General features: G+C 46.9%; 2 protein-coding genes across 3 annotated transcripts; both read left to right on the forward strand.

Annotated features, from left to right (window-relative positions):
- The first annotated feature begins 6858 nt into the window (after positions 1–6858).
- Positions 6859–8189, forward strand: LOC131209979 (derlin-1). Of its 2 annotated transcripts, none has more exons than XM_058203158.1 (4): positions 6859–7158; positions 7224–7415; positions 7478–7638; positions 7710–8189. In XM_058203158.1, the coding sequence occupies exons 1-4, from the start codon at positions 7006–7008 to the stop codon at positions 7957–7959; spliced, it is 756 nt and encodes a 251-aa protein (XP_058059141.1). In that variant the 5' UTR covers positions 6859–7005; the 3' UTR covers positions 7960–8189. The 2 variants fall into 2 exon arrangements, with proteins under 2 accessions (XP_058059141.1, XP_058059142.1); XM_058203159.1 differs by having other exon boundaries at positions 7713–8189.
- Positions 8190–8427: 238 nt separating this feature from the next.
- Positions 8428–9644, forward strand: LOC131210212 (protein ABHD11-like). Its single transcript, XM_058203423.1, has 4 exons — positions 8428–8742; positions 8803–8976; positions 9039–9412; positions 9471–9644. Exons 1-4 carry the CDS (start codon positions 8479–8481, stop codon positions 9604–9606), a joined length of 948 nt encoding a protein of 315 aa, XP_058059406.1. The 5' UTR covers positions 8428–8478; the 3' UTR covers positions 9607–9644.
- The last annotated feature ends 3330 nt before the right edge of the window (positions 9645–12974 follow it).

A 12974-nucleotide genomic window follows, 5' to 3' on the forward strand; every position in this document is an offset into this window, starting at 1 on the left:
AAGTTAAAAATAACACCAAATTATGTTAAATACAACGCTTTTTTATCATACTTTGCTCCTCTTCGACGCCCCTCAATTCGAGTAGTTGAAATGTCAACACGGCCAATGTAAACAACTAAAATAGTTGTAACTAAAATAGTGTGTGCCATACTGGGGACCAACATGAGGCGTAACGTAATGTTTTTGACACTACATTTTTAAATGTTTGCTGCCACACGAAGCGTAAACGATTTGACATTACAAATTAATTTTACGCTAGTAACAAATTAATTGTAATTAATTAGCCCCAGTAATACAGTTTTATTTGTTTTGTGGACGACATCACATTCAGCTCCCCGCAATAACGTGTTGTAAACATTTTTCAATTTGCGTCCTTATTTCTCTGATTTTAGATTCCGGCAACATAATCATGTCTACCGCTGGATGATGCAACCGGAAGCACTGATTCAATGCGTCTATACAGAAAAATAAGTGAATGTACAATTTAGTATAAAAATAATACACTATACTCACTTGTGGTAGGAACCAGTAGGAGAGAAAGTGGTGCTGGAGCCACCGAGGGCGGTGGAGATGGCATAGCAACAGATTGCGTATCCTCAATTCCGTTGTCGACTGTCCACGTTGTAGGTTGTTGGACTGTAAAAATTATATAATTAATAATTAATAATTCAGTAAATAGTGCACGATACTCACTCGTTGTCGGTAGATGCACCCAGGGCGGTGGTGGTGGTTGTGCAGACTGCAGAACTGATAATGAAAAACGAGAAATTAATGTACTTAAAATTCAGACTGATTGATAACACTTACCTAATCGTGGTAACCTAGGCAACCTAATCGTGGCAAAGATGGGGTGTTAACAGGAGAAGGGACGGAAGGGTTAGGAGAGGGCGAAGGGACTGGAGAGATGGGAGCATGAGGAGGAAGGGGGGAAGGAGCCTGAAGCGGAGGAGCATTTAAATTACAAGTGGTAGTTGAACAGGAAAAACTGGAGGTTGTGGAGACTGTAGACAGGCGGCGGCGGTTTCCGGACGGTTGAGGGACGATTGGACGCACTGCCGGTGTCTTTCTTGCACGTATGCGCGTGAGTATATTTTCAAGTAGAACACAGCAGTGCATCTGACGTTGGGTTCTCACGTTCTGATGGGGTTCGTTACTGTGCTTTCTCCAACACCTATAGGCTCGCAGGTACACTTTCTCCCACATAGCCATGCATTTTTCCTTCGGCGTTTTCACTTGCACCGCTACTTCCTGCCACGCATTTTCTTGCTGTGCACTTAGGGTTTTGGTGGAATGGGGGTGGGCAAAATAAATACAATTATAGCGTTGAATTTGTTGCACCAATTGTAATTCTTCATCCGTAACGTGCGTCATTTCTAGACTCAACTCAGGCGGCTACGGCTTTGCGCAAGGTTTCAAGGTTTGTTTTGATTGTCATCTTTGCGAAAAGGCGAAAAGTGCTCGAAGTTTCAGTTCAACGGTTATCGATTCACCTCCCCTCTCACATGACACATGCACAGGTGCCAGAAAAACGATAAACGATAAGCTTGCGATATTACATGATCACTGCCGATAGAGGGCGCTAGGGCACAATCTGATTTGATTTGTTTGTTGTGAAATGAGAAATGCCAAAGGTAAACAAAGTAAATTATTGCAGATCAGATTAGTTATTGCATCAGATTAGATCAAGATTAGATTGCAGATTGTTATTGATCAGGTGGGGTGATAAGCATTATTTGTGTGAATTTCAGGGCGACATTGTAGGCCACTTCCGTGTCGTGTGTTTACCGATTCTTTTTATGTAAAGTGCGTACAGGACTGTTAAAACCACAATTTATGGTGAGCCGATCAACCCAAATTGGGTTGGACCTGATAAGGTCCTTTCGTTTGCAGCATCCTTTTTGCCCGGCTACCTGTTTCACTCTGTCCGAAGCTGGCGCTACCAGGTAATGGTGTCCCGGGCCGGACCCTTTTTCACACGCGGGGGTATCGATCATCAGCTGATCCGGGGTTCCGGGCGGGCACGCGTTGCACCGGCACAATCCGGTAGAGAAAAACCAAAAGCCTAAACAAAAAACAAAAGGACTGTTTTAGGGGAAAGGAGAGAAGGGACATCTATGCACCAAGTGCAGGTACTTCATAGTCAGGCGACGAATTGGTTGGTCGATCACAAGGATTCGGGTAGATCGTTTAGGACCCCTCAGGCAATGTATTTTTGTCAAGATGCGATTGGAACATAATAACGAGAATTGTTGCCTCTTTCGATCTCCTACGTAGGGTAGGCATCAATGAATGTATAAATGTATGGAAATTTCTTAACATTCGCAGCATTCGCTCAGTGAGCCTCGTGTAATACGGTAACGATTCCACGGTGTTTTGCTTTGTTTTCCAAGTGATAATTCGAGTGAGATTTGTGTCTTAATCTGTTGAATTCGGAGTGCCAAGTGCATAATTCGAGTGAGATTTGTGTCTTAATCTGCTGAATTTGTAGTGCCAAGTGCTTTTTTGTGTATCAAATCAAGGTAAGTTGTGTTCTCTTTTGTCGGGATAGTGTTAACTTGTAGCAGATGCAACATATTTTCATATCTGTTTTTCCTTGCTGCAGAATGTCTTTTGCACCCAGCAAACGAGGAAGGTTCGGGTCGCCCGCGGACCAGGAAAGGCAGCCGGCAAGTCCGAACCAACCGGGACCATCTGATAGGCGACCGGAAGCCGATGACGTTGAGGTTAGTCACATTATATATTTCAATGGTGTAGTAAAGGAAAAATTCAATAATATGAGAACAAGCTAAATTCCTCCTACGTGAAAACAAGTGTATCCGCAGAAACCAAATTTATTATTACTTAACGTTTGGTGGTTGTTGCTTTTGACAAGAACAACTAAATGAATACAATTTAGAAGTAGAATGATTTTACTTACACTTTGTTGGTAAGTTTTGGAAAGGGCTAGTTATAAACAATTATTAAACGATAAACGGATTGTAGTTGGCAACTCAGTTCTTTGTGATTTTTGCATTGAAGTCTGAAATTCGGAGCAAGTTCTTCTGCTAATCGAAAGAGAAGTCTTTCCGTGAAATGTTTTCTCGAACGAATGTACTGTAGGGTCTCGGTAAAATCACGTCGACTCACAGTACTGGAAAATGCCTTCAATTTTGCTTGCGATCATGGGTACATCTGGTGTTGATTGCATGAAGTCACAATCTAGGAGTAATTTCGTTTTGTTCTCACTTGTTGATGGTTGCAGAAGTGGTACTACGAGGTATCCTAGTCTCGTCGCGATCTCGTCGTAAATTAATTCTGAAAACTGTAATACGCTTTTTCTCATCCGCAGTACCATAGCGATAGCGACTGTGAGCTGGAACCGGATCTCTTGGAGGCTCAGCGCGCGGTCTTTAAAGCGCTACCTGCAGAAAGTCGGGATAAAATCCAAAAAGTCTGCAAGGGAATAGCTGCAATACGCTTCAAATACAACCTGGGCCCCAAGTTCGCGACAGAAATGCTCAGTCTGCTGCAACCCGACTACCCGGGAATGCCGTTGGATTTGCGAGCAGCTTTGGACGTGCCGTCGAATTTCCCAACTCGGGAAACGCCGGGGGGTCTATACTGGCACCGCGGCTTGGGTTAGTATTTTTGTAGTAGTAATTATTATTTACACCTATGTTTTGTTTATTATTTACACCTATCATTTTCATTTCTATCATTTGCAGAGAACGGGCTGCAGACCAATTACACCAACGGAAGCGGCGCCACACAGGTCGACATAGACATACACGTTGACGAGATGCCACTGTATAAAAATCCGTCCCAGGTATCTTGGACCATCCTGGGGATGGTTCAGGATCCGGTTCAGCAAACGGAGCCGTTCGTTATCGGAACGTACACCGGAGAGAAGTGGCCGCAACGCATGCGCGATTTCCTCCGTCCGTTGGTGGACGAAGTAAATACTTTGAATAGACAAAAAAAGACTATTAATGGGGCCTCCGTCAGGATCGACGGACTTAACGCAGATCACAGAGCTCTGTGTTTAATAAAAGGTAAGAATTGACGGGAATCATTGCCAGATTTTTATAATGATTTTTTTTTTCAGAGGTCCAACAACGCTCGCAACAGGCTTGCCACATGTGCGAGGCCATTGGGTGGCAGGCACATGGTCGCATGGTGTACCCGATCGAAAAGGGTGCCCAACGAACCGATGCCCGTTTCCGAGAGCTCCAGTACTTTGGCCACCACAAAGAAGAGCTCGTGGCCGAGGGCGACAACCGGAGCATGGCCCCAATTCCATCAACGTTGACAGACATCGCCGATATCGACATGATACAGGACTTTCGAATCGGCGATGAAGAGCACCTGTTCCATACAGGTATTTTTGCAACTTTGCTGGAAAATGTTATGCAAGGAAATGGCAGGGACATTTTGCCAATCGAAGACAGGAAATTAGATAAATTGAACGGTCGGTTGAGGAGAACAACGCTACCGAGCGAATGCTCTCCTCGCCGATTTGTAAAAATTTCAAAAGATTTAACACAATTTTATCTAAATCGACGTTATTTGGGAAACCTCATGAAGTATGTGAGTAGCACATACTTAAAAGATAGCATGCAGCCGGAAATATTCGAACTGTTCATGCTAGTTTATTGGGGCATGTCCCTTGTAAGCAGTAGCTACTTCAGAGCGTATTGGCCGCTGGCAGACACATTTTTTACAAAATTTCTACTCTTGTATAAGCAGAAATTTGGAAACATAACGTACAAGTTCCACTGCCTTACACATGTGGTGGATGAGGTCAAAAGATTTGGGCCGTTGAAAAGAACTTCGTGCTGGCCTCTCGACAAAATGCTGAACACCCTCCGGCACGTGGACAGGCAGCAATCGGCTCTGGACCAGGTGTGTAGTACTTTGCTTCTCCGGGAAGCCGCTTTCCGGAAGTCCGGGAATGCGCATAATTTCCCTCTTGTGGGTAATAAGCAGACAAACGGCGCGTATCATAGAGTCCAGGTGCGAGAGGGCTTTACATTAAGAACCAGTCCTTCTGACTGTTGGTTCCTGGTGAAACCCGCGACTCCCGCCGAATCTCCCCGTGTGGTGAAATTTCTATCCGCTTCCGTGGAGCCTTTCCGGATCACAGCGGATCCCTTACTAAGTCAAACGAAGCTGTATAACATAATGTGCGAAGAACCCTTACCGGAGGAGTTAAATGTGCTGAAATCCAAAGACAACACCAAGACGCTTAACTCCCCCATAGAGTATGAGTTGCAGGATATTCTCTGCAAGCTGGTTATGCTTCAAGCAGGACCAATATCGACATACACTCCTATGTTCGAAACCCTTCCAGAGCAGTAGTGATAAGTAGTGATAAGTAGTGATAAGTAGTGATAAGTGACAATCAAAAATATTAAGTTTCAAGCTCAAATAAAAATTCTGAAAATAGATCTTGTCTGTTACAACAACTTATTTACCCTCCATATTATTTACGGTAACATTCCCAAAGTTAATGCTGAAAACAATCCGACGAACGGAATTGTTCGTCAAAGCTGGATGTGTCTTGGCAGAAAAATTTGCTCTGGTTTTCCAATCTACTTTCAACGTTTCTAGAGATTATCTCATTTCAGTTTGGACTAGTTTTGAGCCGATCGTCGTAATTGTGCACAGCAGTCAAGAATCCGAATCATCGTACTCTGGTCCAAAATGGCAACGGTTTTAAGCAGGATGTTCCGTGACTCTACTGGTCGTTCTCTGACTCCTGAAAACATGCACTACCTCTGCGAGAAAGCTTTAAACATCAGCATCCCCTCTCCGGCACCGAACGATCTCACTATCACGTGGAAACAATTCTGTAACAACAAAATTCCAGATCGCACTTTCACGTTCTGGGAATGGTTTTATGCAGCCATGAAGCTAGCGATCATACATTTCAACCATCCGTGGAATGGTGGTTACATTGTTGGATTCATCTCCAAATCACAAGCTGAGAGCTGCCTAATGAACCATTATCCTGGCACATTCCTGTTGCGATTTTCTGACAGCGAACTCGGTGGTATAAGTATCGCGTGGGTCCATAAGCCCTACGCCAATGGGCCCTCGCAGGTTCTTCACCTTCAACCATTCAACGCAAAAGATTTGCATAATCGTTCATTGCCCGATCGTATCGATGACTTCGTATCGATGATGATGATATCTTTTATCTGTTTCCGTATAATACACCTAAACACGAAGTCTTCCGCCGTTCCGAAATCCCGGACCACATTCCAAGGAACAAGGACTACATCGCGCAAAAGATGTGCATTGTGCTTGACCCTGACAACCAGGTCAACCGTATGCGGGTGAACAGTATTCCGAACAGTAAATGGTCGACTATGGAGCAGTAAACGCCGATAAGGAGATTTGGAACATCTTTGCGAATACATAGTGAAACATCTCTTGCAGCTCGATAAACTGAAATTATTTTAAAGGATAGCGTGAAAAGAGGCAATTTTGAACTGTGCACAGAATAAATTTGAATCGGATCAACGAACTTCGAAAAAGTGAAATTCGAAATTTCGAAATTCGAAAACACCTCGCCACGCCTTCTTTTCGAAATTCTTACGGAAAATTTTCGAAATCGAATCCGGAATTCGAACTCGAATTCAATTTCAAATTTTCGTCAAGTTCATGAATGAACTTCGTTCATGCATGAACTTCGTTCAATTTCGTATTTTTCGTTCAATCGTTCGTTAAGTCGTTGAATCATCAACGGCACGTTTAAATCGCTTCAACCGCTTTACCGTTTTACCGCTTTTATCGTTTGCCAAAAGTCAGTTTGACAGCTTCGTTGACAGACCGGAGAACACGTCACAAAAACAAAACAAAAAAGGACACAATATTGTGTTTGCTTAGGCATGAAATTTTGCTGATGAAACAATAAGTAACAATTTTCAATAGTGAAGTAACCTCAGTAGCATCGGTCCGTGTTTTGCCGGTTCGCTTGGAAAGAAATATACTCAACTAAAAGCCAAAACAGACATCATCATCATGAGCGATTTCCAAACGTGGTACCACCAGGTGCCACCTTTTACGAGGATTTGGCTCACCGCGACTGTCGGCATTTCGCTGCTGGCCAAAATCGGTATCCTACCGGTGGCCTATCTCATTCTGCAGCAAGCACCGCTTTTCTACCAACTACAGGTACGTTTGCCGACAATGGTCCGCCGCGACAGAACACTGATCTCATTTGCATTTGCCTTTGCTAGCTCTGGAGGCCCGTGACGTCGGTTCTGTTCTATCCACTGAATCCAGGGACCGGTTTTCATTTCATGATGAACTGCTACTTCCTGTACAACTACTCGCTCCGGCTAGAGTCCGATCATTACAAGCAGAAACCGGGCGACTACTTCTACATGCTGTTCTTCAACTGGTTCCTTTGCGTAATCATTGGCCTTGTGGTAATTGTGCTCCCAGTGTGTTCTGTGTGCATCCTACTTACCGTCATTTGCGTCCATTGCAGATTGATCTCCCAATCCTGATGGACCCGATGGTCCTTTCGGTGCTGTACGTTTGGTGTAAGCTGAACAAGGATGTGATCGTTAACTTCTGGTTCGGAACCCGGTTTAAGGCCATGTACCTTCCGTGGGTGCTGCTCGGCATGAACATGATCCTTTCGTCGGGGTGCGTGCGGAAGCTCTATTCACGAGGAGTCCAAATCACTCATCACGTTATCTGCCCTTTCTCCTCAACAGAAGCATATTTTCGCTGCTGGGCATTATTGTCGGACACGCGTACTATTTCCTCAAGTTTATCTACCCGATGGAGCTCGGAGGACCGAATCTGATCGAAACTCCGTTCTTCATCAAACGCTACTTCCCGGACGTGCAGGGAGGTACGCACGGGTTCGGTGTACCACCGGTTGGGCAACGTCCGGTACAGCAGGCACAGCAGCAAGGCTTCCGGCATGCCTGGGGCCGTGGGCATACACTCGGTCGCGATTAGGCCTCTTGAGCGAAGAGTGGCGCTTTTTGGTTGTAAATATACGTACTTCGCAGTGCGACGATAACACCGAGGAAAAGAGTCAACGCATCACCGACCACAACCCAAAATCGTCGTCCTTAACCAGCCGCCGTGGTGCGTGGGGGAGTTTTATGAGCGTGTTTGTTGCAATGGTCAGTTTACAGTACCAGACCGGTCTAAATGGAAAAACTTGTTCAGTGGATGCTGGGAAATATGCCGTTTTTCTAATATACTGAATATTTAATCAATGTTGTTTCGCTTAACCTTGGAAAGCAGCGTAAATGATGAGAAATCAAAACTAAATTACAAGCGATTCGAAGCATTCAAAGAATCGAATCTGATTTAAAGGGAACACACACGTGTGACAGACCGCAACACACACATGTGCAAGATCGACGTCAAGAGGAACTAAGGAACGAATCAAAACAAACGATCCGAAGACGTCGAAAAGTGTAAACATCTTCGGCTGGAAGAAGGCTGGAGGTTAGAGCGCCGAGCAATATGATAACCGGTACCGTGTATCAGAATGTGCTAAAATACGGATTTCGTGTGCTAATTACATGCTCACGTTCGGTACATATCAGTGCGGTGCAATGCAGCCGTCCTTCGCCCGTTCCCCTTGCTTTCAGCCGCTACGAGAATAACGCCACCGGTGAGAACGACGGCACACCACCGGTGCTCGTGCTTCACGGCCTGTTCGGATCGAAATCCAACTGGAATAGTTTGGCAAAGGCATTCCACAAAAACACGAAACCTGTGCGGAAGGTAGGAACGAGTCCTCATCCGGCAAAGTGCGATAGAAAATTATTTTCCCTTTTCCCAAAGATCTATGCAATCGACGCCCGGAACCATGGTGACAGTCCGCACACCGACGAGCATTCGTACGAACACATGGTGGAAGATCTGGTGGCGCTCTACAAAACCCTCGACATCCCGCGAGCCTCCATCATAGGACACAGCATGGGTGGACGAGCGATGATGCTGTTGGCGTTGCGATACGTATGATTTGTGGGCAATAAGCAATCTTTCCGAGCCACAAACACCACCATTCTCTCTTATAGCCTGAGCTGGTTGAAAAGGCCATTATCGTCGACATCTCACCCGCGACGGGGCTGGGGACGAGCAACACGAATATTCCGCTTTTTTTGCAATCCATGAAAATGATCCGCATCGCGCCGGAATCCACCATCCACCAGGGACGACGGGTTGCCGACGAACAGCTGGCAAAGATCATCGCCGAAAAGCCATTACGTGATTTTCTAATAACCAATCTCGTCAAGAGCGACCGCGACGGGGGTCAGTTTCAGTGGCGAATCAACCTGGAGTCATTGGAACGCAATTTCCACTCGGGCGTTGCACAGTTTCCCTCCTTAGCGGGCGCGCGGTTCGAGGGCCCCACACTGTTCATTGCTGGTGGTCGTTCGGATTACGTGAAGTAAGTCAGCTGACGAGATGATTTGGTTAAGAAATGCTTATGTTTTTCCCTTCCGTAGAGCCGCTGACGTGCCGTTGATTAAAACGTTATTCCCCAACTCGGAACTTACGTACGTGAAGGATGCTGGCCACTGGGTGCATAGCGAAAAGTCTACCGAATTTTCGAAGCTTGTTTTAGACTTTTTAAACGAATAATGGATTGAAACAGGATCGGAGAACGAATTTATTTAGTTGTAGCTAGAATAATTAGAATAAATTGATGATGTTTTCTAAAAAATGTTTCTTTTCCATCCTGTAATAATAATATTGTTCCAGGACACTTTGTAACGGCTATTTCAAACCAAGAAAAGCCACACCTTTGCTGGTTGATCCTTCCGATAGCTGTCGTTCGCTGTCGGTAGTCACCAACACACGCAACGAAGCAGTGCTACGCATTTGAGCCGCTGCAGGCGCCACGCACACTGGCACCCGATGTGGGGAACTGCGCTTCGCGCGGCTCTTCCGACAGGGTTGGTGTGCGTGATCGCCCAGCCAGTGGAGTTCAAGCGAACCGTGTATGTACACGCCGCAAGCGCTCGCAGCCGCAGCGGCTGAGTGTGTGCGTATGAGCGTGTGTAGTTCGCCATTTTCCAAATTTCGAAAAGAGAGAAGAATCACAAAAGAGTCAGCCCGAGCAAAGGGAAAACGGGTGTCTCGCCGTGCAAGTTCGCGAAATACACAAATTGGACGCGAAATACGTCAATCGTGATACGTGCACGGAGATCGGTGTCCGCACAGTGCCGGTGCAGTGTTGTGTTTCGTGTGTCGCGACTTTTGTGGCGTGTATTTTCGCATCGCAGTGCAGCGATCCATTGGCCAGCCGAACAGCATTAGCAGCACCATCGTCATCATCAGCGGTTCGCCAATCGGTCAAAGTAACCTCCGCGCGGGCGGCTGGAGCTTTGGCCACCGTTTCAGGACGGATGCGTATCATTTTCCAGCAAAGCACGGCCATCGGGAGCAGGCGGCGGCGGCGTAACAACGAAAGCTGCTCCTTCTCCTGAGTGACAGTTGTACAGCGCTGGTACTAGACGACGCACCTCCGCGGTTCCACCACCAACGGGGTCACAGTCCGCTTGTCGTCGGTGGTTGAAAGAAAAAGGTGTAATAAAAAAGAGGTTCGAATGTGCGAAAATGCCACTCGCGCGCAATACCCGTTCGTAGTGCAGTGAGGAGGAAGTAATATTTTGGTTCGCTGACCCCTTGCTCTGCCGCTTCCCGTCCAGGTACGGCCCTCTGGTGGACAAAGCTGTGACCGGTGGGCTATAATCCGATGCGAATCCATCATCCAAGCCTCGCTCGGAAGAGTTAATCGTCCTGAAGGCGAAAACTGCAAAAGAGTGATGCCCGCACGCTGCCGCGGTTCGGCCGTTCGCGCGTAGGTCACCTCAGAAACGTGTGAGGAGAGAGAGAGAGAGTGGGAGACGGGAAGCAAACGTCGTCTGGTCTGGTCAAGTGACAGACGGCGGAGTGAAGCTGCTGCGACTGAGGCGAGAGTGCGCGTGTGTGCGTGTGGAAAGCTCGCATTCCGAGGACAGTTTTTTTGTTGCCGTCTTACCACTTTCTTCCGAACGACCGCTGGAGACGCGCCGCGCTAAAGGAGCCTGATTCCGATCGTCGCGTGCCTTAGTGTGTGCGGCGGCAAACAAGAATTAAACCGCACGCGAGAAAGTAGGCTTTGCATCCGCGGTGGCCGGGTTGAGTTTCCGGGCTTTTGGTTTGTTACTGCATGAATTGACCGTGTCCGTGTATGTGTCCTCGTCCGCCTTTCGAAGGCAAATACGGTGCAAGGTGGATTATCGGCGGCGCGTTGTGCGTTGACAAAAGCCAAAAGTGAACATAAAAGAAGAGGCGAAAAAAATTGTAAACTAAGGAACACGAAGGGAACCCTCGGCCGGAGGGAATATCTCCCTACCAACCATCTATCACTGCTTCGGTCATCCATCATTGCGGAAAGCGCCGTCCCTCGTTTCGTTTGGATGTTGTAGGCCGTTGCTAGCTCCTAGCGGCGTAGCGGGAAATGATTGTTTTTCTCGCCGCTCGGCATCGTCGTGACGCATTCGAAAACCACCGCACGCTGCAGGGGATCATCAGCAAACACAGAGCGCAGGTTAGTATTGTGTTTGCAACGATTTGTTGTTTGTTTGTGTTTGTTGTTTGTTGTTTGTTGTTTGTGTTTGCAACGAACGGTTGCGACGATTTTCCCACTCAATGAAGCGCCGAAACGTGAGTGGGAAACATAAAAGCGTGCAACGGGGCGTCATCGTTGCACCAAGCTGCATCATTGGAGATCCAGATTAGCAGCGTTCGAGGGCATCAAATAAAATATCACTGCTTCAACTAAGAAGCCTACTGCGGTTCCATCCCAAAGGAAGAGGTACCTTTTCGCGCTGCCTCTTGATTTGACAGATGTTGACATGCCTCTTTTCGGAGGTACTTTCGGACGGTTCTTTGTTTTGCCTCGACCCAGGCTCTTCACTGATAGAGGTTCCAAGTGGGGTCTCTTAGCCTATATTAGCCTACAGAGAAATGCGAGATTTTGCGAGAAACTAATATGGTGCTCGGAGAGAAAGAGGGAGCACTACTTTGGTTCGGATGAATGAAAAAACCAACCCAAGGATTGAATCGGCTTTTGAGTGAGGGAAACCCTTTCCTTCATGAAGCCACGACATTAATTATGATGCAGCCGCTCGTCTATCGAAGTAACCATTGCTCGATGCACCTCCGGATAGCTTTTCCCGCAAAGCGTCGAACTCTCTCTGACCGTCCGTGAGTTTTAGCAGCCAGCAGAAGCATCGCACAGCAGCTGCAGATTTACCGCTCTCCATTGCGCGAGAGTATGTTTGAGGTATGTTTTCCTTCTCGCCCCAGCGAACTGTCTGGCCACTGCGCTTCAGTCCGCCGGATGCGCGCGTGTGCGTGAGACGTTGCTCTCGCACCGTAAACAGTGAGTACGCGGTTTGCGAGCATAATACACCGAGCGCTGTTGAAGGGGTTTAAATGTACTTCTCGCGCCTGAGAGTACGTGAACCCCCTCGCGCGCGCTTCTTCCAAGTTTCCCAGCAATCCTTTTGCGCTCTCTGAACCACGTAACACCAACACTGGTGGCGTGTGTTTTCATACGGCCGACGCGGAGAAGCTAGCGGTGCTTCAAAAGATGCGTCGTGTGGCAGTGTGTTCGTGCGGGGCCCGTACATCCAAAACAAAACCGCGAAGGAAAACATTTTCCCGCGATCCCAGTAAGCTTCGCTGGCGTTTCGCTTTACTGCCGGTTTGTGTTCTGGCGGTTTGGGAACAGGCTTACTGGGATTCGTTCCCAACACACTAGCTACTAGTAGTGCCTTAAAAAGTGCATTGTGTGCCTCTGATCGCTGTTGGCTACAAGTGAAAATTGAGAATGGGATAAAAAGTCGTGTATACGTTAACTATTCCATCAATTGCTGTTCAAATTATTTGAATTGTTTCGTGATAGTTCTCTGAGAAAGGCAGTGCGGTCAAAATGAACAATGTAATTGGAAAATGTT

The sequence above is a fragment of the Anopheles bellator genome, chromosome 2 (genome assembly GCF_943735745.2).
Source record: "Anopheles bellator chromosome 2, idAnoBellAS_SP24_06.2, whole genome shotgun sequence".
Taxonomy (NCBI): domain Eukaryota; kingdom Metazoa; phylum Arthropoda; class Insecta; order Diptera; family Culicidae; genus Anopheles; species Anopheles bellator.

Excerpts from the sequence above, each read along its gene's own strand:
- LOC131210212 (XM_058203423.1), top strand. The coding sequence starts at position 8,479 with ATGATAACCGGTACCGTGTATCAGAATGTGCTAAAATACGGATTTCGT. Across the intron at positions 8,743-8,802 it reads ACACGAAACCTGTGCGGAAG|ATCTATGCAATCGACGCCCG; the intron begins GTAGGAACGAGT and ends CTTTTCCCAAAG. Across the intron at positions 8,977-9,038 it reads TGCTGTTGGCGTTGCGATAC|CCTGAGCTGGTTGAAAAGGC; the intron begins GTATGATTTGTG and ends TCTCTCTTATAG.
- LOC131209979 (XM_058203158.1), top strand. The coding sequence starts at position 7,006 with ATGAGCGATTTCCAAACGTGGTACCACCAGGTGCCACCTTTTACGAGG. Across the intron at positions 7,159-7,223 it reads CGCTTTTCTACCAACTACAG|CTCTGGAGGCCCGTGACGTC; the intron begins GTACGTTTGCCG and ends TGCCTTTGCTAG. Across the intron at positions 7,639-7,709 it reads AACATGATCCTTTCGTCGGG|AAGCATATTTTCGCTGCTGG; the intron begins GTGCGTGCGGAA and ends TCTCCTCAACAG.